At 54.6% G+C, this 20,118-nt stretch overlaps 1 protein-coding gene across 1 annotated transcript in view; it reads right to left on the bottom strand.

Moving 5' to 3' along the window:
- UNC5B (unc-5 homolog B (C. elegans)) overlaps nt 1-19,842 on the bottom strand; it is an 84,882-nt gene extending 65,040 nt beyond the window's left edge. Inside the window, exon 1 of the mRNA XM_012663598.1 lies at nt 19,311-19,842. Coding sequence (XP_012519052.1) covers nt 19,311-19,389 — 79 coding nt within the window. The 5' untranslated portion in view covers nt 19,390-19,842. The remainder of the gene's footprint in view (nt 1-19,310) is intronic.
- Nucleotides 19,843-20,118: the final 276 nt, after the last annotated feature.

Below are 20,118 nucleotides of genomic sequence, written 5' to 3'. Positions count from 1 at the left end.
GCAGGAGACAGCTAATAAATCAGCAGCAGAGCTCCTTCTTAACCAACTTAAGACATGTAAATGACCCAGAGCAACCCTGGGGGTGCCAACTGGCGGAGCTCTTGGTGACATCACATGCCTACCCGGCTCCAAGCCTTCCAGCAGCTGAGGTCAGCTCGCAGAGCGTCCCTCCCCCCAACAAGTCCTGCACTGAGCCAAGAGGAGCATGGCACTGCCAGGGCAGGGGCTGGGCTGCCAGCTCGGATTCCGCGAGTTCCTCCCCTCCTTGTGCATGCCCTCTGCAATCGTTTCTCCTCCAGCCCCCTGATTGCTTTTCCCCCATGAACACAAGATTGCTGCTTCTCATATAACACATAAGCTGTGGTGTGAACTTCTGGTAAATGAAGATCTTATTTAAAACTGTGTGCTATCAGAGGAGGAGATGAGACAGGATCCAATGCGGCTCGGCCGGCTTGCCAAGGAAAGGAGGTGCTGGGGGCTGTGCGCAGAGCCACAGGCCATTCCCGGGAAGTCATCGGAGACAGGCCACAGGGCCCGGGGGCCAAAGGACCCCAGCAATGCTCTCAACTCAGATACGAGGGTCAAACAGGGTATCGCTTTCTTTAGCTTTGCAGGAGGGTCCTGCAAGGATCCCCATTTGAGAATTCGGTTTTCCATGTGCAACAAAGAATGGCTTCATTTTGGAGGGCTTTGCAAGAGTGGCAGAATTTTGGTCAGAGATGTGTTGGAGATCATCTGATTCTGGGGTCCTCTACCTCAGCTGCACAATAGGGCTACCTGGGGAGCTTTTAAAGATCCCAAAGCCCAGGTAAGACCCCGAGACCAATAAAGTCAGAATTTCTGGGTGGGATCTAGGTGTCAGGTGACCCCATTGTCCAGCTAAGGTTTAGAACCGTCAAGGTAGTCTCATTTTAATATGAAGTGTGCATCAGAGTCACCTGGGGTATTGTCAAAAATCATATGCCCAAGCCTGGCCCAGGCTTCCTAAACCAGAACCTTTTTGAAAAAACTCTAGGAGATTTACATACAACTGTGGTTATTCGTTCACTGAGCACCTGTTCATTGAGGGCCCACTCTGTGCTGTGGGCATCAGGGCACACAACTGAGTGACACAGCCCTGCCCTCCTGGAGCGGGGTGCCTACGCGTAAGTACGTCTGCAAACAGGAATTCCAGATGGCCGTAAGTGCTGGAAGAAAAGAGAGGCAGGGGGTCAGGGAAGGGCTGTCTGGGGAGGGGGCATTTGAGCTGAGACCTAGAGGACAAGAAGGAGCCAGCCGTGCCGGGTGCAGTGGTATCGCACCCACGGAGCGGAGTGTTTGCAGATGTGGGAAGGGACGTCTCCTACCAGCTGCAGAGCCCTCACTCTCGCCAGCCCCCGCGTCCCCCGACCCTGTTTATGGGGTGCCTGGTTAGACAGGAAACGCCTCGAAGAGGCCCGTGGGGGTCACAATTATACCCTCTGCCCTGCAGGACACACTACAGGCAGCTAGGCTAAGGGGACTTTAGAAAAGGTACCCCTGAAAGTTGTAAGGAACCCCAGGGTTCACTAGTCCAACCCCCTCATTTAACAGATGGGGAAACTGAGGATGAGAGAGAGGAAGCGATTTGCTTTGATGTGGCATCTCAGCTCTGCAAGGGTTAAATGGGACAATGACCTCACTGTGGAGCTCGCCTGCTGCTGTTGGGGAGCCCTTGGCCCCCTCACCCCACCCCAGATCCCTGGTGCTCGGTGCTCTCCATACAAACAGCTCTCCATACAAACTGCCCGTGTCCCAGCCCCCTACAAGCCTGTGGCACACCCAGGCAGTGTGGGTGGTGCGAAGGTGGGGGACCTCCGCTGAGGGTGGGAGGTCCTTCCTCCCACACAGGGAAGCCCATCAAAGGCCAGACAGAACGGTGCCAGATAAGGCCATGGAATTTGGAATTTGGTGGGATCTGGAATTTCCCTGATGGGGAAGTTTGGCCCCAGCTGTCCTCCCTTGGTGAGCACCCAAAGGGAGGGGATGTCATTCTCTGGGGAGTGGGCAGGTGGCCCACGTGCCCAGGGTGGGAGGGCAGAGTGGGCAGAGAGAAGTGGCTGGCTTGGCTGTCTTTGGAACGTCCCTTTCAGGAGAGGCAGGCTGGGTCACTGGGCCACTTGGTGGACAGACCATTCATTGAAAGCGATTTTGAACTTGGCCACTGGCCTGCTCTTGCTCAGCCGTGATTTCCACCTTTGTGGCGCAGCCAGGAGGGCTGCAGGCCAGGGGCTGCCCTTCTTCAGCCTGCTTGGCCTTGGCTTCGCCACGTGCTGGGGTCAGGAGCTTTCCTTGCTGAGCCGGAGTGGAGGTGAATGCCCGCCTCCTGAACAGGTCTGCGCCCCTATTCTCTCTGACCAATCAGCGCTAAAGCCCTCAGGCTCCTCCTAGTCCCCTGCTGAGTTCTCCGGAGGTAAAAGGTGGAGGTAAGACAGGGTGTCCTTGAAGGACAAATCTAGACTCGTCTAAAATGCTTCTTCTCTTAACTTTTCTCAGCCACCAACCCAAGGCAGGGGTGGAGAGGGTGAAAGGTCAGGGAGCAGTAGCACCAGTCAGAAGGTAACTTAAGCAAGTCATCTCTCCCTCTCTGCCTCAGTTTCCCCGTCTGTAAAAGGAGAGTGAAAACACTCACCTGCAGACCGTGGGGTTACCAAGAAGCTCAGAGTCCATGTGAAGGTGAGCCAGGGGCATGACCTGGCCTGTGATGGCAGGAAAGCCAGGGAGGGCCTGGCGATGAGTCTCACCACGAGCTCTTACCCAAACCAAGGGACGCTGGGCTTTCAGGCTCCCCTTTATAAGGTCTGCCAGGCTGCGGTTCCTAAGAAACTCTGAAGACTGCACTGCCCACCCCATAGGCACGACAATTCTCTAGAAGGATTCTTGGAAAGGAAGTCCAGGGAAGTGAGAAGGAAATGCCCCAAGCACCCAGGGAACTTCTGTTTCAGCTGGCCTTCCCAGCAGAGATCGGGGCCTCTGGGGCTCGGGCGAGCACTCTGGTCCACAGGGAAGGAGGAAGATGGCATACTCCAGGCTTCTGGCAGCCCCTTTCCCCGGAGAGAACAGGTCTTCAGCTGGCTCCACACGACCCAGGGGCGGGGATGGAGGACACTGTCGTGAGTGTAATAAACGACTTACTGACTAGTAAGTGGAGTTCTCAGGCTTGGAGCATGATCTTCAGGCAGTCATGTCCCCACCGGCCTGCCCAAGGCCCCCTCCGCTCTGTGAAGGTGCTGAGGTTCGCACGGCCCCTCCCCTGCAGTCCAGCTGGGGCTGCTAATGTTACCCCCATATGCCCACAAGAACACTCATTCTCTCTGGCCAATCCTTCCAACGGTGAAGGGGCGGACTGAAGCTGGCTGAGACCGGCCTGTGGGAAAGGCCCAGTTCTGTCCATCAATCAACAGCTCGTTATTGAGACCACAGTCACATTGGTGGAGGAGTCTGCATTTTACAAAGCAGGTCCAAGTGCTTCTATTCACTCACCAATGAATCACTCCACAAGGAGTTCCTGAGCATACAACATTCAGAGAGGTGCACAGGGACAAGAGTGGGTGTGGCGTGGGCTCATGGAAGGAGCGCTGAATCTAGAATGCAAAGTCTAGGGCTAAACCGAGACTAGGCTCTGACACTAAAAGCTGGGAGGTTAGGGTGGGTCACTTCACTTCCTAGAGCCCCACTTAGCTCTTCTGCTAAGACCTTCCTCCCTGAGTCATTACAAGGACTAAGTAAGACAATGTATGCAAAATGGGCACAGAGCAGGCCCTTGTGTGCTCAGGCTTCAGTGGGAGGGAGGCCAGGAACTCTGAGGGCCTATATCACACTGGGCTTGCAGATGGAGTGTACGGGGTGGGACCCTCATGGTCGAATTAAGCAGCCATCTCAGCGTCTTCTGCAGCTCTGTATACAATGGCAGTGTGTGTGTGTGTGTGTGTGTGTGTGTATATGTATATGTATGTGTGTGTGTGTGTGTGTGTGTGTGTGTGTGTGTGTGTGTGTGTGCGTGTGTGTCCCAAGGGACTAGAAAAGGAGGATCTAGGACTAAAGACCCAAGGAGCAACCTGCAGACCCTGTGGGTAAATAACAAAATTATATCCCACATTGTGCAAAGCCCTTTGCACACACGTGAACTAATTGTGTCGCTGGTCCCACTTTCTGTCTGTAGGATTCATTGCCATTTTACAGAAGCTGAGATCGAGTTCCAGGGGGCCGAAGGGATGTGCTCAGGACCACACAAAGCCAGAACCACAATCCAAGCTGGGGCAGGGATGGCACTTAGGAGGCAGCACAGGGAATGTACCCCATGTCCCCGGCCCACTGCCCGGATCTGTAAGCAGGGTGGGAGGGGCATCCGATGGGAGGCAGAATGTATTCAAGGGCCATTAAAAGCAAATCAGAAGATAAGTGCAGGTCCGGCCTGGACTTAGACCCACTTCTATCTCATGTGAAAGGTAGCGCACTATAGGTAGTATTTTGTGCTTTGCTTCTTTCACTTGTCAGTATGTCCTAGAAATCTCTCCGTTATCAGTCCATGGAGAGCTTCATCGCTCTTTTTTATAGCTGCATAGTACTCCAGTGTGTGGGTATATCAGGGTTTATTCAACTACTCTCCTAGGGCATTTAGGCTACTTCCAATGCTGCAATGAATAACCTCGTGCATGTTTATTTTTGTATTGAAGAAGGTGTATTTTACGGGAAGATTTCTAGCAGTGGGATTGTTGAGTTGAAAGGTAAGTAGTTTTGTTAGGTATTGCCAAACCACCTATCCAAAGGGCTGTAACAATTTGCATTCCCACAGCGATGTCTGAAAGTGCCTGACTCCCCCACCACAGTTTTCAATGTTTTCCAGTCTGATGAGTGAGAAATAGCATCTCAGGGTAGCTTTCATTGGCATTTCTCTAGTTATGAATGAGTCTGTTTGAGGGTCATTGTTATATCTTATTTTATGAATTGTCTATTCATGTTTTTTCCCCACCTTTATATCAGCTTTTGATCTTCTGTTCCTCAATATTTGAGAGCACTTTTTTTTTTTTTTTTTAAGACAGGGTCTCACTCTGTTGCCTGGGCTGGAGTGTGGTGGTGTCATCATGGCTCACCACAGCCTCAAACTCCTGGGTTCAAGCCATTCTCCCGCCTCAGCCTCCTGAGTAGCTGGGACTACAGATGCATGTCACCATGGCTGGCTAATTTTTAAATGCTTTTTGTAGAGATGGGGTCTCACTATGTTGCTCAGGCTGGTCTCGAACTCCTGACCTCAGGCGATCCTCCCGTCTCGGCCTCCGAAAGTGCTGGGATTACAGGTGTGAGCCACAGTGCCCAGCAGAGGACACCTTATATATTAGGGATATTAGTCTTTTGTTTGTGGAATATGTTACAAATATTTTCTCTCAGTTTGTCAAATACTTTGTCTTTGGACTTTGGTTAAGATGTCTTGTGGGTTTTTTGGTCAAAAATTTTTTAAATTTCATGTAATAAAAATGACCAGTCTTTTATTTTATTGCTTCTGGATTTTAAGTCATAGTTAGCCTTTCCCTACCCAAGGATAAAGAGGAAGTCACCTGTGTTTTCATTTAGTAGTTGTGCCACTGTTTACACTCAGACCCCTAATCCACTTGGAGTTATTTCTCTGCAAGGTGTGAGATGTGAATCCCATTTTACCTTTGTCCAAATGGCTACCCCGTTGTCTCAGCCCCATTTATTAAAGTCTGTCTTTACCCCAGTGATCCGAGATACCATGTTTGTCAGATTCTACATTTCTATATACATTAGCGTCTAACTCTGGACTTTCTATTATCTTTGCTTTATTTACCCGTTCATGCATCAGTGCCACACTGTTTCAATCACAGAGGCTTTACAGTATGTTCCACTACCTGGTAGGGATAGTTTTATCTCTTCTTTAACCCTTTCTTATGCTTCTAATTGATTTCTCTCATTTAATCACTTTGGCTGATACCTCCAGGGCAGGGCTGATTAGCAGAGGTGATGGCCATCTACTACTGATCTTAACGGATGCCTTCAGGGCTTCCCCATTAAATGAGATACCAGCTTTAGGACTAGGGTATATATGTTTTATCATGTTAAAAAGTATCCCTTAATTCCTATTTTCTTGAGTGTTTACATCATTAATAGGTGTAGAATTTTGTCCCTTTTTCAGCATCTCTGGAGATAATCATATGATTTTGTTTCCTTAGATTCATTAATAGGATACATGATATTAATTTGGCCTGTGTTATCAATATTAATGGATTAATTTTGAACCAACCTTGCATTCCTGGAATCAATCAGATTTGGTCATGATTAAAAAGAGAGAATGGAACTGGATAGCAATAGTCACAACCACCATCACTGAACACTTTCTCTGTCCTCTACATACACGACCTGATCAGTCCTCAAAACAGCTACGTGAAACTGGCTTCGTTATTCCCATTTCACAGAGGAGGAAACTGGGAGTCACAGTGGTGAAGTAGCCTGGCCAACATCGCACAGCTTGCAAATGACAGAGACAGGACTAGATGTTGGGACTCAGGGATTCCACAGACCCTAATGATACATGGGTGGCATTATCTGGCTGTTATTTAGAATTATTAAAATGCTAATTATCTGACAAGGTGTTGGCAGGGGAATACCTCTGTAGGAACTAGGGGGTGTGGAGGAGACTCTGCCCCTTCTTCTAGAAGCTTGAGTGGTCCTCCTTGACCCCCAGCTCAGCAGAGGAATGGCGTGGGGGCTGGTGAGGTGCAGCCAGCCGGGTGTGCTGTCAGCACACAGAGCCCGCAGGGTGTCCTGCAGTCTGCACAGCAAGGTAGCAAGCAATCCTGCCACGTCCCCTTCCAACCTCAGCCTGGCTCTGCCTTGGCTCTGAACAGTGTGGGAGCAACTCGGGGAATGAAGACTGGTCCAGGGACGTGGTGGGCTGGGAGGGAACAAAACGCGGAGAAGAAAACTCTAACTCTCCACTCCCTGCTGGTCCTGCCTGCCCTGTTTTCTAAGAACGGGCAGCCGGCCGAGGGATTATGTAACTTCTGGTGGGCACGGCAGATGGTGCGCTGGCTCAGACGGCATCAAGCCCGGCACTGACACTAACCTTCCCTGACGTGGCACCCGGGCCCCCTCTGCTCTGGGGTGTAGGGTCAGAGGACAGGGGCACAAAGAAGGGTGAGAAGTGGCCCAAACTCTTGTCATTCAGCTCAACAGCCATGGCCAGCCACAGAGAGAAAGCAGGGCAATGGGATCGTTCCTCCCGCCCCCTGCCCCACGGCCAACAGTTCTCAGGATGTCACATCCCTGGGGTTCCCGGCTCTGCAGGCCTCCTTCCTCCTCAGATCAGCAGCCTCTGGGGCTTTGGAGAACAGTTTCCAAAGCACCTCTCCAGGTGTTTTCTCTCTTGGTCCTAACTGCCATTTAGCTTTTTTTGTTCCTTTTGCTAATGGGTACACTGAGGCTCAAACAGGGTGAGGGATTTGCCTACCACACAGAGATAGACTTGGCCCTAGAGCCGAAGCTTCCAGATTCCTACTCCAGTGCTCTTTCCAAACGTGTCTGCCAACACAGGCTCTCCCCTCGCGGAAAACCTTAGGCAATCACCAAGTCACCCAGAGCCATCCTGAAGCACACCTGCAGGACTTTACAGTCACGGACTCTGACAGCCGGAGGAATCTCAGAACTCCCTGGCATGACCCTACCCCACCTATGTCTAACATTCCCCAAGTCAAGAGAGGAGTGTTAGAAAGAAAGAAGGGGGTAACCAGTGATTTGTAGTTTGATTTCCTTCCAGGTACAAAGAAAAGGAAACTGACATTCACTGACCATGCCCATGTTATTTAATCTCCCCGACAACCAATCAGGGCCCCCACTTTACAGTGAGGAGATGCAAGCTCAGGGAGTTGCAGTGAGTGATGGAGCTAGGACTTGAACCCAGGTTTTCTGATTCAAGGGTGGACCCCCTTCATTTGGACAGATGAAGCCCAGAGAGGGAAAGGGACTAGCCCAATGCCACAGAGCAGATTAGCTATGTGGCTAGGATTAGAATCTGACCTTCCCGCAGATTCTCAACTCAGGGCTTTTTTTGCTGTTGTTTTCTTTGTGTGTTTGTGTGTGTGTGTGTGTGTGTGTGTGTGTGTACAGAAGTGGGATGGACCTCAGGAAAATGTGGGGCCAGATCAAATTTGCAGCAGGGGTCATTGTGTCCAGCAGCCCTGGCTGTTCTGGACTTGCAGGCAGGAATTCCAGATCAGCCTGTGGCAGGGGCTCCTGGCAAGGGCTAGCAGGCCCCCAGCTATAAGGGTAGTAGCTGGGCCAGGCTTGCTGCTGCCTCAGCCGAGGGCCTGGGGATGTTTCATCTCCCAGAGATGCTCCCTGAATGTTAGAACTGGACATGGTGCCATGGAGACCCTGGGTCAGCCTGTGGCTGGAACTCCTCCCCTGCACCAAGCCCAGCTCCTGCTAAGAAGCTGGCAGCAGCTGATATGGAGGGCTGTGGCCTGGAGTCAGACCCTGGCCGTGGCCTTCAGATACACCTGCTCAGCCACACCTGCTCCCAGGCCTCAGAGCCAGTGCCCATGCAATGAGCATTCTCTTGAGCCACCAGAAGGCAAGGTGGAGAGGGTTGATCAACGGGCTTTAAGTAGGAAACGAACATCTGAAAGGGGCCTGGACCGGCTGTGCCTTGTGAGGGCCACCTTGCAGGTAAGTACAAAGTTACCAGCCCAGCAAGTGTCTGCCACTCTTTCTCCACGCAAAGGGGCTGAGGGCACCTCACTGCGAAACTCAGTTAATTCTTTGTGGCTCCACTGGATTTAGTGAATAAATTCTTTCTAACCCCAGGGGCTCTGACCACTGAAGACGTGTCTCTGGCTTCCAGCATGCCTGGTACACAATAAGTGCTCAAAGAAAGCAAGCAGGAGAAAATGAAGGGAGGGGAGCAGGCAGGCAGGAGGGGGAGGCTATAAGCAGAGGGACAGGGCTCTTCTAATCCTTTGGTTACCCGCCCACGGCGGCAAGCCTGCACACAGTAGGGACAAAGTCACGGCTGCCTCCTGGGCAAGTGAGCCCTGACCTCGAGTTCCTCATTCACCCATTCTACAGAGATTTACTGAGCACCTACTGTGTGCCGGGCACTGTGCTGGGTGCCAGGGACACTCACGAGTGAGCGAAATCGAGCCAGCCTCCCCAGTCCCCAGTGTCACGGCTGCTCCCCCATCACCTAGTCATTCCAGCCCATCTTGCCTCACCGCACTGACCCTCTTCCCCATCGCCAGGGCCCTGGCTTGGTGACACGGACAGGGAAAGGGTGCGAGGCTGCCTCATACGACAGACCCACCCCACCCCACCCCACCCCAGGGCACTGCTCATCAGAGTCTCGCTCTGCCCTGCTGTGTCCCAGAATGACCAAAAGTGGGGTAGGAGGGGGTCAACGACAACGTTCCTGGAATTTCTAACAACTTCTCGTAAGCTCTGCATCCTGCATAGGTGCCCAGGCCCCTGGCTGGGCAGGCGGGCGCCTCTGATTGCATTACAGAGCTGCTTTCCTTCGGTCTGTCTCCTGATGCCAGCAATGCCTCCAGACGCCACTCCAGGCCTCTGGGGATTGCAGGCTCCTGGGTGATCTCAGCAGAAGACATTCATCCCAGACCTTACGGATGCCTCCTGGGTCAGGGCAGGTCCAGATGGGTACCGGGAACCAGAAAAGGCAGCCTCTCTTCTCTCCCTGCCCTTCTCCCTGGCACTCTGGCCAACCTGAAAGCTGCTACCTGGGGACTCCGTGTCCCCCTGCTCTCCTGCCCAGACATTTACAGGGATAGAATCAGGGCCCAGCCCAGCCAGGGGTCAGCCAGATTGGGGGTTGGGGGAGGGGCGGGAAGAGGAGGGAAGACAATGGACATCAATGGCGCACCCACTCTGTGCAGGACCGCACTGTGTGTTAGTTCACGTCACACCGCCCACGGTGTAGGTGTTGTTATTGTGCCCATGCCGTGAACGGGGAAGCTGAGGTGCAGAGAGGTGGAGCCACCTGACCCAGGTACTCGGGAAGCTTCGAATCCTTTTAACACCAAAGCCTGTAGCTCTTTCCACTGGACTAAGAAGAGACCCCTGGCCCTGGAAGTTTTGTTTTATTAGACGATCAGATGCAAGTCAGTAGCTGAATTGAGAATTTGTTTCCTGGGTGGATGCGCCAGATGTTCCCGCCGCACACGTCCCCATCAGGACAGCCCTCTCCATTCCCCAAACTCCGCTCATTCTTTTTTTTTTTTTTTTGAGACAAAGTCTCACTCTGTTGCCTGGGCTAAAGTGCCGTGGCTTCAGCCTAGCCCACAGCAACCTCAGACTCCTGGGCTCAAGCGATCCTCCTGCCTCAGCCTCCCGAGTAGTTGGGACTACAGGCATGTGCCACCATGCCCAGCTAATTTTTTCTATATATATATTTTTAGTTGTCCAGATCATTTCTTTCTACTTTTTAGTAGACATGGGGTCTCGCTCTTGCTGGTCTCGAACTCCTGACCTTGAGTGATCCACCTGCCTCGGCCTCCCAGAGTGCTAGGATTACAGGAGTGAGCCACCGCGCCCGGCCTCCGCTCATTCCTTGAGGGCCAGTCAAGCACCATCTTTCACGAGGAAGTTTGCCCTGAATACCCAGGCCCACAAGAGCCTCCTCTCGACATCACAGGCGCTTCCTATTGTACCACCCAATACGTGGTGCTGCAGTGACGACGGTGAATGTTACTGGGCACTTTAGGATGTGCAAAGCGCTTTTATGTATTATCTTATTTATTCCCAAAACAATCTGATGAGATCGGTGCTATTACTGTTCCCATTTTACAAATGAAGAAACTAAACCTCAGAGAGGCTAGGCAACTTGCTCTAGGACACACAGCCAGATGGTGGCACAGCTGGAATTTGAACTCAAGTGGTCTGACTGTAGAGCCTGCCCTCTAAACACCACACATCTCCCAGTACAGACACATGTTGGCTCATGCTTGAAGGGGTTCCTCTCCTTGCATCACCATATATGCCCCCAGCATCACAGGCCTGGCTCATGGCTCATGCTTCAAGAAGTAACACCAGGCTCACCCATTCTTGAACGGTCAGGCCCGTGCGTTTCCACCTCTGAGCCCACAGCCCAGCACTTGCTCAGACTGAACGAATGTGCACGTGCACCTGTTTCAGGGCTGGACCAGTGTTCCAATACCCGATGTGGGGACAGGATCCTCATACCCCACCCCCAAGATCAGCCCCCCCTTTCCCCTGAGATGAAGCAGTGAATGGCAAGGGGCCAGGTCTGGCCGTCTGTTCCTATCACACATTCCGCAGGGCCCCCTTGAGCCTTGGAGGGGGTGGCGGGGTGGGGACCAAGTGCTGCTTCTCTGCCTCCTGGGCCCTGCTTGGCGTCTGGGGCTCTCAGTCTCTGATGCAGGAGATGCCTATGGAGCAGGAAAAGGGGACCAAGGTCCTGGAGGGTGATTTATGGCTTCGGAGAGATGGATAGAGAGAGAGAGAAGGAGAGAGACACCCAGGGCCACATAATGCGCGCAAGGGCATTCCAGTCAATATATTGACTTTCCGGAAGGGCCTCTGTAAACACAAGTGGTTCTGGGCCTCGGCTACCTCTGTTTCTAGCTAGCTGCTGGGGGCTCTTCAGATAGAACCAGACAAAAAACCCCACATCCATTAAGGATCATCCTCCCATCTCTCCCCTACTCCAAACTCACAGATGGGGAGGGAGGCCAAGCAACCAGTACCCAGAGAGGGAAAGGCACCTGCCCAAAGTCACACAGTAGATGAAGGGCAAGAAGCAGAGTTTCCTAACTCCTAGGCCAGGAGTGCTGAGCCTCCACGCCCTCACTATCTTGGAGGAGGACGACTCTGCATCGCAGGTTCTCTCCGGAGCAGGCTGTGCACGAACAGTCCCAGAGCGCTCACTGCCGTGTGGGCACCATGCTAAAGGCTTCATCATGCATCAGCTCATGTGATCCTCAAAGCAACTCCATCAGGATGATATTGTTATCATCCCCACTTTACAGATGAGCAAACAGAGGCACAGCGCAGTTTGGTGAGCTGCCCAAGGCCACCCAGTTGGGGAGTGACAATGCTGGGATGTTATGTTAACCTCAAAATTCCAGTTGGTCATGCCATGCACCCTTTTGCACCTGCAGCAAAGGCCCTAGGGAGGGGCTTCTGTGATGAGGGGTGTGTGGGGACAGAGCAGCTGGGAGCTTCCCAGAGGTGGTGATGACAAATGAACCTTCTCCTCTGACTGGCTGGCAGAAGTGGCTGGGCCGAGGATGCCATCCTTCCCTGCTCATCCACTCTGTGTTCCCTGGGGGAGGCATGGCAGAAGGCAAAGGAAAACCTCCCCGTGCCGCACCCCCAACATGATCCCTACCAGTGATTAAAAAGCATTTTCTGGACTCACTCCATTTTCAAGAGCCACAGAGGAGGATCAAAGGATAAGAAATCTTTTGGTCTCAAGCCTGTGCCCCAGGTCCTGGCCCACGGAGTCAGAAGTAGCTGAGAGGGCTGGCCCCAAGGCACACAGTTGAAATGGGATGCTGGGAGGGGGAATGGGCCAGGACCTTGGTTCCCCAAGGGTCAGAGCCCACCCCAAGAGGGCCCCAGACAGAGCAGATGCTAAGAGACCAAATTTCCCGAGGCGGGCAAGGTCAGGCTGGTACCCCTACCAGGTGCCCAGCTAGCTAAGCCTCCACCCCATCCTCTCTCAGGACCTGAAAAGGGGAGTCAAGTTCTGGCCCTCGTCACCCGCTCCCAGGAAGCCCCAAGGCTTAGAACCTCTACTCTTTGCTGTGTTCTTCCCTGCATACTGGCTGTTGTCCTCGTGTGGCATCTAGAACTCTGAATGCCATTTAACATTTCTGGAGTGGACATCAGCACCCCAGCCCCCAACAGTGACCAACCTCTCGAGAGTTAGGGCCAGGGCCTCTTAGGGATTCTGACCTGGGTCCCAGTCCTGCCTCTCCAGCTTCCCAAGTGGGCATCTACCTCCCTGGTGGGGTTCTCACAGGGACAAAGTGAGGTTTCACAAGTGAAAGCGTTCTGTTAACTGTAAAGCAACATGCACATTGGTAAGGTCGTGACTTTCCTGTAGGCCTGCCTGCTCCAGAATGGCACATCTTACCCTAGACCAAAAGGGATGACAGTTCCTTGTACGGGCACACCTGGGAGAGCAGAGGGGCCCTTCTGGGACCAAAAGAAGTGGTAGGGACGGCGAGTCCAGCATGTGTATGTCCACTTTCCATTGCTTCCACTGCACTGCCCCAGCCACGCCTGCCTGAGATGCGGCTCTCCTTTAGGGATGCACTCACTTACGCTCTGCTGGCTCCTTCTCCAGCAAATTCCAGAGGAGCCCTCACTCCTGCTGGAGGGAGACAAGCTGAAGCAGGAGCTGACTCAGGTCAGAGAGCAGATCTCCAAACCACAGCCCCTCCCACTGCCCCAGGTAAGCTGGGAGCTGACTGCAGGAGACCCCGGGTCTGGGACCCAGGCCCTTCTTGGGGCAGGAGCCCAAGGTCCAGGGCTGGCTTAGGGCCCATCTATGTCCAACCTTCCTCCCTCTAGGGCACCAGGACCCACCTGCAGGCAGGCCCGCTCCATCTGCCCGCAGCGGGGGAAGCCATCCTGTGCCTTCCCAACAGCACAGCCTGGCACTCAGGCCACGCCCCGCTCTCTGCCCCAGGTGCCCGGCAGAATGAGGTCTCCTTCTGCTGAAGGGCAGATGGCCTGGGTCCCATCCTGAAGAGGAATCGCGGACACAATACAGCGGATGGAGCTTCCCATGCCTGATGGTGACTCACTGTCCCCACATACACATACCATTTATACACAAACACGCCACAACCACACACACAGCCGTATACATCACACATCCCCACATACAAAAGGCACAATCAGCCTCAACACACACATCCATCTCCTGCACACACCCCACGCACACCTCCCCTCCACACACGACTAACACCCCAACACAACACCACACCTACTTCCCCTCCCACTTCGCGCTCCCACCTCCACCCACCTCAATGCACACGCTCACCCCTACACACTCTTTAATACATGCTCTCACACCCACAAGTCTGGCTTCCCTGAAAAAACCAGCCGTGCAGCGCCGGGGAAGTTGCGAGGCGCTGGGGGCAGCCTGTTCTGGGAGGTGAGAAGGAGGGGGGCTCGGCGCTCCCTCTTGAGGCAAGGCGGTGGCGGCGTTAGAGCTCCCGGGGCTCCTGCAGACAGATTTAGCTCGGCTGGTGAGGGAGGTGGCGAGGGAGCCGAGGGGGTGCAGGAGATGGGGGGCTGCTAGTGGGCACGGAATCCAGCCCCCTCGCTGCGGAGGGGCTACCCAGGCAGCTTTGCCGGGAAGGGTAAATGGGCAGCCCAGTGCTTTTGGAGGGAAGGAAGAGGAGACAAAAGGGTGGGGGGCGGGGAGACGGCTGATTTATGCCTGCACTTCAGCAAATATTTTCGCTGCTATTAGCATTGCCGAAGACCAGGAGCCGGGAGGAAGGGGCGCCGTGGGGACCTGTGGCTGAGCGCGCTCCGCCCGGGCTTGTCTGCCCGCGGGGGCGCCGCGGCTGGGCCGGAGTTCCAGCCCAGCGCCACCCAGCTCCGGTGCCAGCCTTCTCCCAAAAAGCCCCAGGAGGGGCTCACCTGGCCCCGGCTCCCCAAAACGCGTCGGGCGGGGATCTACTCCCGCGGCGCCCCGGCGGAGCGCAGGCCCGAAGGGGGCAGGAGGTGGCGCCCCAGCCCCAACTTGGGAACCAAGCTCCAGCGGCGGGCGCACCGCCCTGCCCTGGCCTGCGGAAACTGTCCCCTCCCGGTATTATTCTAATTGCGGTACTTTAAATTTCCTTAAAAAAAAGAAAAAAAAGAAAAGAAACAGAAAAGCACAGAACACACTTGTTTGGTTTCATTTTGCCTTCACAGCTTTAAGGACTCTATTTGTGGAAGCCGTTTAGGAAGCTGGTGAGGAGACGGAGGACGCCAAGAGAAGGCTCTGGCCTGGGGCAGCTTTCTCCTCCCTGCCCTCTGGGGGCAGCTGCCTGGGCAGCAGTTGTCCTGGGCCCAGGGCCGCCAGCCCCAAGTCCCACCCTTTGACCCAAACCCTGCACCCTTTTTTGCAGGCCTCAGTGGGCTCCAAGTTCTCTCTTTTTGAACCAACCCTAGCTCTGAGGTTGAAAAGACCTTATGTGTAGCTGGCAGGCCCTGGGGAAGGCTCTCAGGACTGTCCATTCAGAATCATTAACCGTGCTCTCTAAGCACTGGGAGTAGAGGGATCCATCTCCCCCCACCCACCCCTAAAATCCTAGGCAGCCCCCAACCCTCCTTAGAAAACCTCCAGTGGCTCAGGGAAGGGGAGGTGGGAGGCAGACCTCATCTTAGGCCCGACAGCCTGTGACTGGGGTGGCAGGACCTTCAGTCCAGGAGAAACTCCACAACAAAGAGGGATAGGAAGGGCATTGGCTTCCAAAGCTTCAAAATAAAAACTAAAAACATATTCTGTCACAATATACAAATGGGTGCAGAACTCTAAAATGCTAACATTTAGCCCTGCAGCCCAAGGGAGCTTGGCTTGTGATCTGTCTTAAATTCCCCAGGCCAATGCAGTGGCTCAGAAGATCAATGCTTGGGGGGGGGGGAGGGGGGCAGGAACACTTTTGGGCACTTGTGTGGTCTTGGAGCTTCACTGCTGTCCTTTGGCCCTAACCCTTCCACCTCTCCTGGGTCCATGCTCCCAACTCAACCCTCTTTCCTCCATCCTGCTACAAGTCCCAGCCTAACCCAGCTAGCAAAGCAATCTTAACTTCAGCTGCCTGCCTTAGGTGGTGCTTCAACTTCAGAATCTCAACCCCAGACCCATGACCGTGGGTCTCCAGCCCAGGTGGAATGAAGGAGCCCAAAACACTAGACTGAGGTTTATGAGGCTTGAGCTCAAATCCTGGCTCTACCACTGAGTCACAATGTGACCCCGCCCAACTTGGGCCTGTCCCAAAGCTTCAACAGTTAAATAAGTGGATTGGAAAAAAGGGGAATTTTTATTTTAAATTTTATACTACAGAACTTCCTGTTTGGGGGTAGAGAGGGGAAAGAGGCAGAGAGAGATTATAGGAGAAATTCCTCCCCTGCAGTGGTATTTTCATTTTAATGAGAAAACCCATTAAGACACTTGACTTTCCATTTGTTTAAGTGAGACGGGTGTTTGCTATAGTGAGTGTAGAGGGAGACGAGGAGGACAGGCCATCACACCACACTCACATACACACATATACACGTGCACACACACAAAGCAGAGACACTAGAAAAACGCTGGTTTTAATTACACTTTAAAGAGAAGTATTATCATGACACCTCTGCTCCTTCTCAACCATCCCAGCCAGAGGCCAAGGAAAGGCTCATTAAAAGCTCCAGGAAGGGCCGAGGGTTGGGGAGGGAGGAGATTTCCAGGGCCAACTAAAGCTTTTGAAGTGGCCTCTGCTGGCCAGTCACTTGCTGACATCTCCTTGTATGGTTGGGGTTTTATGGTTCCAGTTTTGATTTCTCCACCAACAGACTTACTTTATGGTTTAAAAAAATTCTCGGTGGGGCCGGGCGCGGTGGCTCACGCCTGTAATCCTAGCTCTCTGGGAGGCCGAGGCGGGCAGATTGTTTGAGCTCAGGAGTTCGAGACCAGCCTGAGCAAGAGCGAGACCCCGTCTCTACTAAAAATAGAAAGAAAGTAATTGGACAACTAAAAATATATAGAAAAAATTAGCCGGGCATGGTGGCACATGCCTGTAGTCCCAGCTACCGGGAGGCTGAGGCAGGAGGATCGCTTGAGCCCAGGAGTTTGAGGTTGCTGTGAGCTAGGCTGACGCCACGGCACTCACTCTAGCCCGGGCAAAAGAGTGAGACTCAAAAAAAAAAAAAAAAAAAAAAAAAAAAATTCTTGGTGCTATTAAGGGATCTCATTCCCGTATTCACTGGGGATGGAGGTGGGGGAAAGGAGAGAGGTGCCTGTCACTTGAGGGGAGCTGGGACACCCCCAGGAAAGAGCTGTCTGTGTAGATACAGCCTTCCCTGCCTTAGCTCAACCTGAGGCAGACAGCAGAGGGGTGGATGAGGATGGGAGGAAGGAGCCAATGTGGTCTGAATCAGCCTGGCTATTGGACAGGAGCCCTGCATACAAGTCTTCGATTTGTGGTCGAGTGAAGGTGAGAGTTGGGGAAAGCCAGCATGCTGGCCTTGGTTTTCCCCATCAATGAAATGGGATTCATGAGGGATCCACTGGAAAAGCCCAAAGAACATCTGCAAGAAAGACGCTCTGTGCCTTGTGGCATTAGAGAAAGGAGACTGTGTGGGAGGAAGAGACTTGTCCCCCCTCCTGAAGGCAGGTTTCTAAGGGCCACACATTCTGGGCAATGAGAAGGCTGCAGGCCGACCCCACCAGTTGGCCCCTCTCCAGGCTGGTGGGCAGGCAGCTCCTGCCGCGCTAAGTAATGAGCACAATTCCAACACGGCTTCTGCTCACTAGTGAGAAATCAAAGCGGGGTATTAGAGGCCATTTCTCATTGGGCACCGTTGGTGCCCAAATCCATCAAAGCCCTGGGCCTGGGGTTTCTTCTGGGGAAGGTGGGGGCTGGATGCTTTGTTAAGCAGGAAAGGCAGGCCACCTCCAGCCTTCCCGGCCAAGCCCACCCACCCAGAGAACTACAGGGCAACCAGTCTTGTCTTTCTCCTGCCTACCAGAGCCTCCCCCGCCCCCAGCTCCCAGTAACCTCAGGATTTATTTCTGATCCCACTGCTCTGCTGGTACAAAAACAGTTTCTCAAGACTCAACCCTGCCCATGTGCCATTTACAGAGACTTCAGCTCTTCAATCACCTCCTCAAACACCCTCAAACCAGAAACCAACACCCCATCCCAGGCCCTCCCTCCCACGTCTAACTGAGCGCTTTAAAACAAAGTTGGTCAATTCAGCAGCCTGCCTGCCCCCTCCCCATCATTACCTTCCAACTTCAAAACACTGCTGTAAATACCAGAGTCTGCCCAAATCATAATTAACTTGGATCAAATGATTGAGTGGCGTAACTTTACAACACAGGGCTTGCAAAAAAAAATGAGGTGATAAACCAAGCCCTCACTCCTGGCCGTGGGAATTATTAATTCCAAAAGGAGCAATCTTTGGCTATGGGGGTGGGGGGAAGGACGGATGTCAACATCGCAGCGGAAGGTGGTGAGGAGGGGCTGCGTCATCGCGGTCCACTTTCTGCCCCAGTTTTCCTGCCCCATTCTCAGTCTCAACTCAGAGACGACTCCGTGCAGGATGACCCCCTCCCCCGTCCCCACCCAGCTCCGGAGCCGAGGCTCCAGGCAGCTGCAGCCAGTCCACCTGCTTGGGTTCGGGTACCAGAGAGAGGGAAGACGCGGCCGTCAGTAACACCTGGTCCAGCTACAGGACAAGCGAGACACGTACACATCCACGGCGGGAGAGGCGGGTTGGGGATTTTATTTTAAGAGCCTACCAACCCTCTGAAGGCATCGTGCTGGGTCCAGAGCAGGCGCCGTATAGAGGAGAGCGCACCTACTCTGTTCCCCGGACAGTGAGAATGTCAGTGACCCATTTAAAGGGAAACTCGGCAGGATCGCTACGTACCTCCGCCCCCTTCCAACACACACACCAACACCCAGAAAAAAATCCTGCCAGACCTGCGGGCCCCGCGATCTCGGGGAAAGCTATGTGTGCAGAATTTAGCTCTCCCTCTTTCAGTAGTCAAAGCCCTTCACCCCGGCCTCCCCAGCTGGCGGAGCGGCTCGCGCGCTTCCTGTACTCCGCAGGTCTCTCCTCCCTCCCTCTGGTCTGCGGGTTCCTGTCCGTGCAGCGCACCAGAGCCCGGGCAAGCCGGGACCGGGACTAGGAAGTTACCAGCGCAGGGCAGCGAGCGCGCACCTTGCCGGTGCAGCCACAGTCTTTTTTCGGCGCTGAAATCAGGCGCGCTGGGAGCCAGGAGTCCCCTGGAGGCGGGTCCTCCCGGAGACTCAGACCCCGACTCCAACACCCGTTACAGGGAAAAGAAGCGATCCGTTCCAGGCGAGAGTAGGAAGCTTCCCGCTTACTGTAAACCCCCTGACCTGCGCCCCCCGCGAGGTGACTGCGCCATCGCCCACTGTGGTGGGCAGAGAAATCTGCCTTCTAACTTGGGTGCTCCTGCCGCTTCCCTGCGCGCATCGACGCGGCGAAGGACCACCTCAAGTTCACGGGAGAGAGAGGCGCCAAGGATCCTCTCACCCCTGTCCCCAGGCCCGATCGCTCCCTACCTGCTTCGCTCAGCCTCAGGTCCCAGCAGAGCAGCAGCGCCAGCAGCAGCGCACCCCGCGCTCCGCTCCGGGCCCACATGCTCCCGCGGCCCGGCTCGGGAGCCTCTCCCCCAGGGCTCTCTCCCCGGCCCCAGTCTCGCCGCCGCCGTCTCCGCCGCCGCCGCCTCCTCCTCGCCGTCCTCCCCGGCGCCCGGCCGCGCCAGCCCGTGCCTTCCGTGGGGGCAGCGGCAGCCACGCCGCGCGGAGGGCCGCCCGGCGCTCGGAGCGCGATGGGTGTCCGGCGCCCGCTCTCCAGCCAGGCTCCGGCGCGCCCTGGGCTCTGAGCGCTCCCCGCGCTACTGCGCCCTGGCTCTCAAGTTGCGCGACCCAAGGTGAGAGCGCTCAGTGGCGCGCGCAGCGGCCGGCGCCGCGCTGTCCCAGCCCCGTGAGCGCCTCCCCGAGCCCCGCCGCAGCCCGCGGCTCCGGCGCCCTCGCCGGTCCCCGCCGCCCGCCACAATGCCGAGCGCTGCCGCCCGCCGGCCCCAGTGAGTTCGCGAGCCGAGAGGACCGCGCGGCGGGGCGGAGCCTGGGCGGGCGGGGGCGGAGCCGGTGGGGAGGCTGCGAGTGGGGACCCGAAGGCCGTACAGGCGCAGCAGCGGCACAGCTGGGGGACCCTTAGGGGGTGCCCAGAGCGTTGAAAAACTCGGCCGCTGGAGAATGGCTGGAAGCAGAGTCTGCCCAATTTTCGTTTGCACAAATTGGCTTGGCTATGCCAGCTTTCCCCTCTGATTAAACTTAGGACTCTCGCTTTTGGCCTCTTGGTCTTTAT

Source organism: Propithecus coquereli, unplaced genomic scaffold, assembly GCF_000956105.1.
Source record: "Propithecus coquereli isolate 6110/MARCELLA unplaced genomic scaffold, Pcoq_1.0 Scaffold812, whole genome shotgun sequence".
NCBI classification, from domain to species: Eukaryota; Metazoa; Chordata; class Mammalia; order Primates; family Indriidae; genus Propithecus; species Propithecus coquereli.
This window is presented reverse-complemented; position numbering and strand designations above follow the sequence as displayed.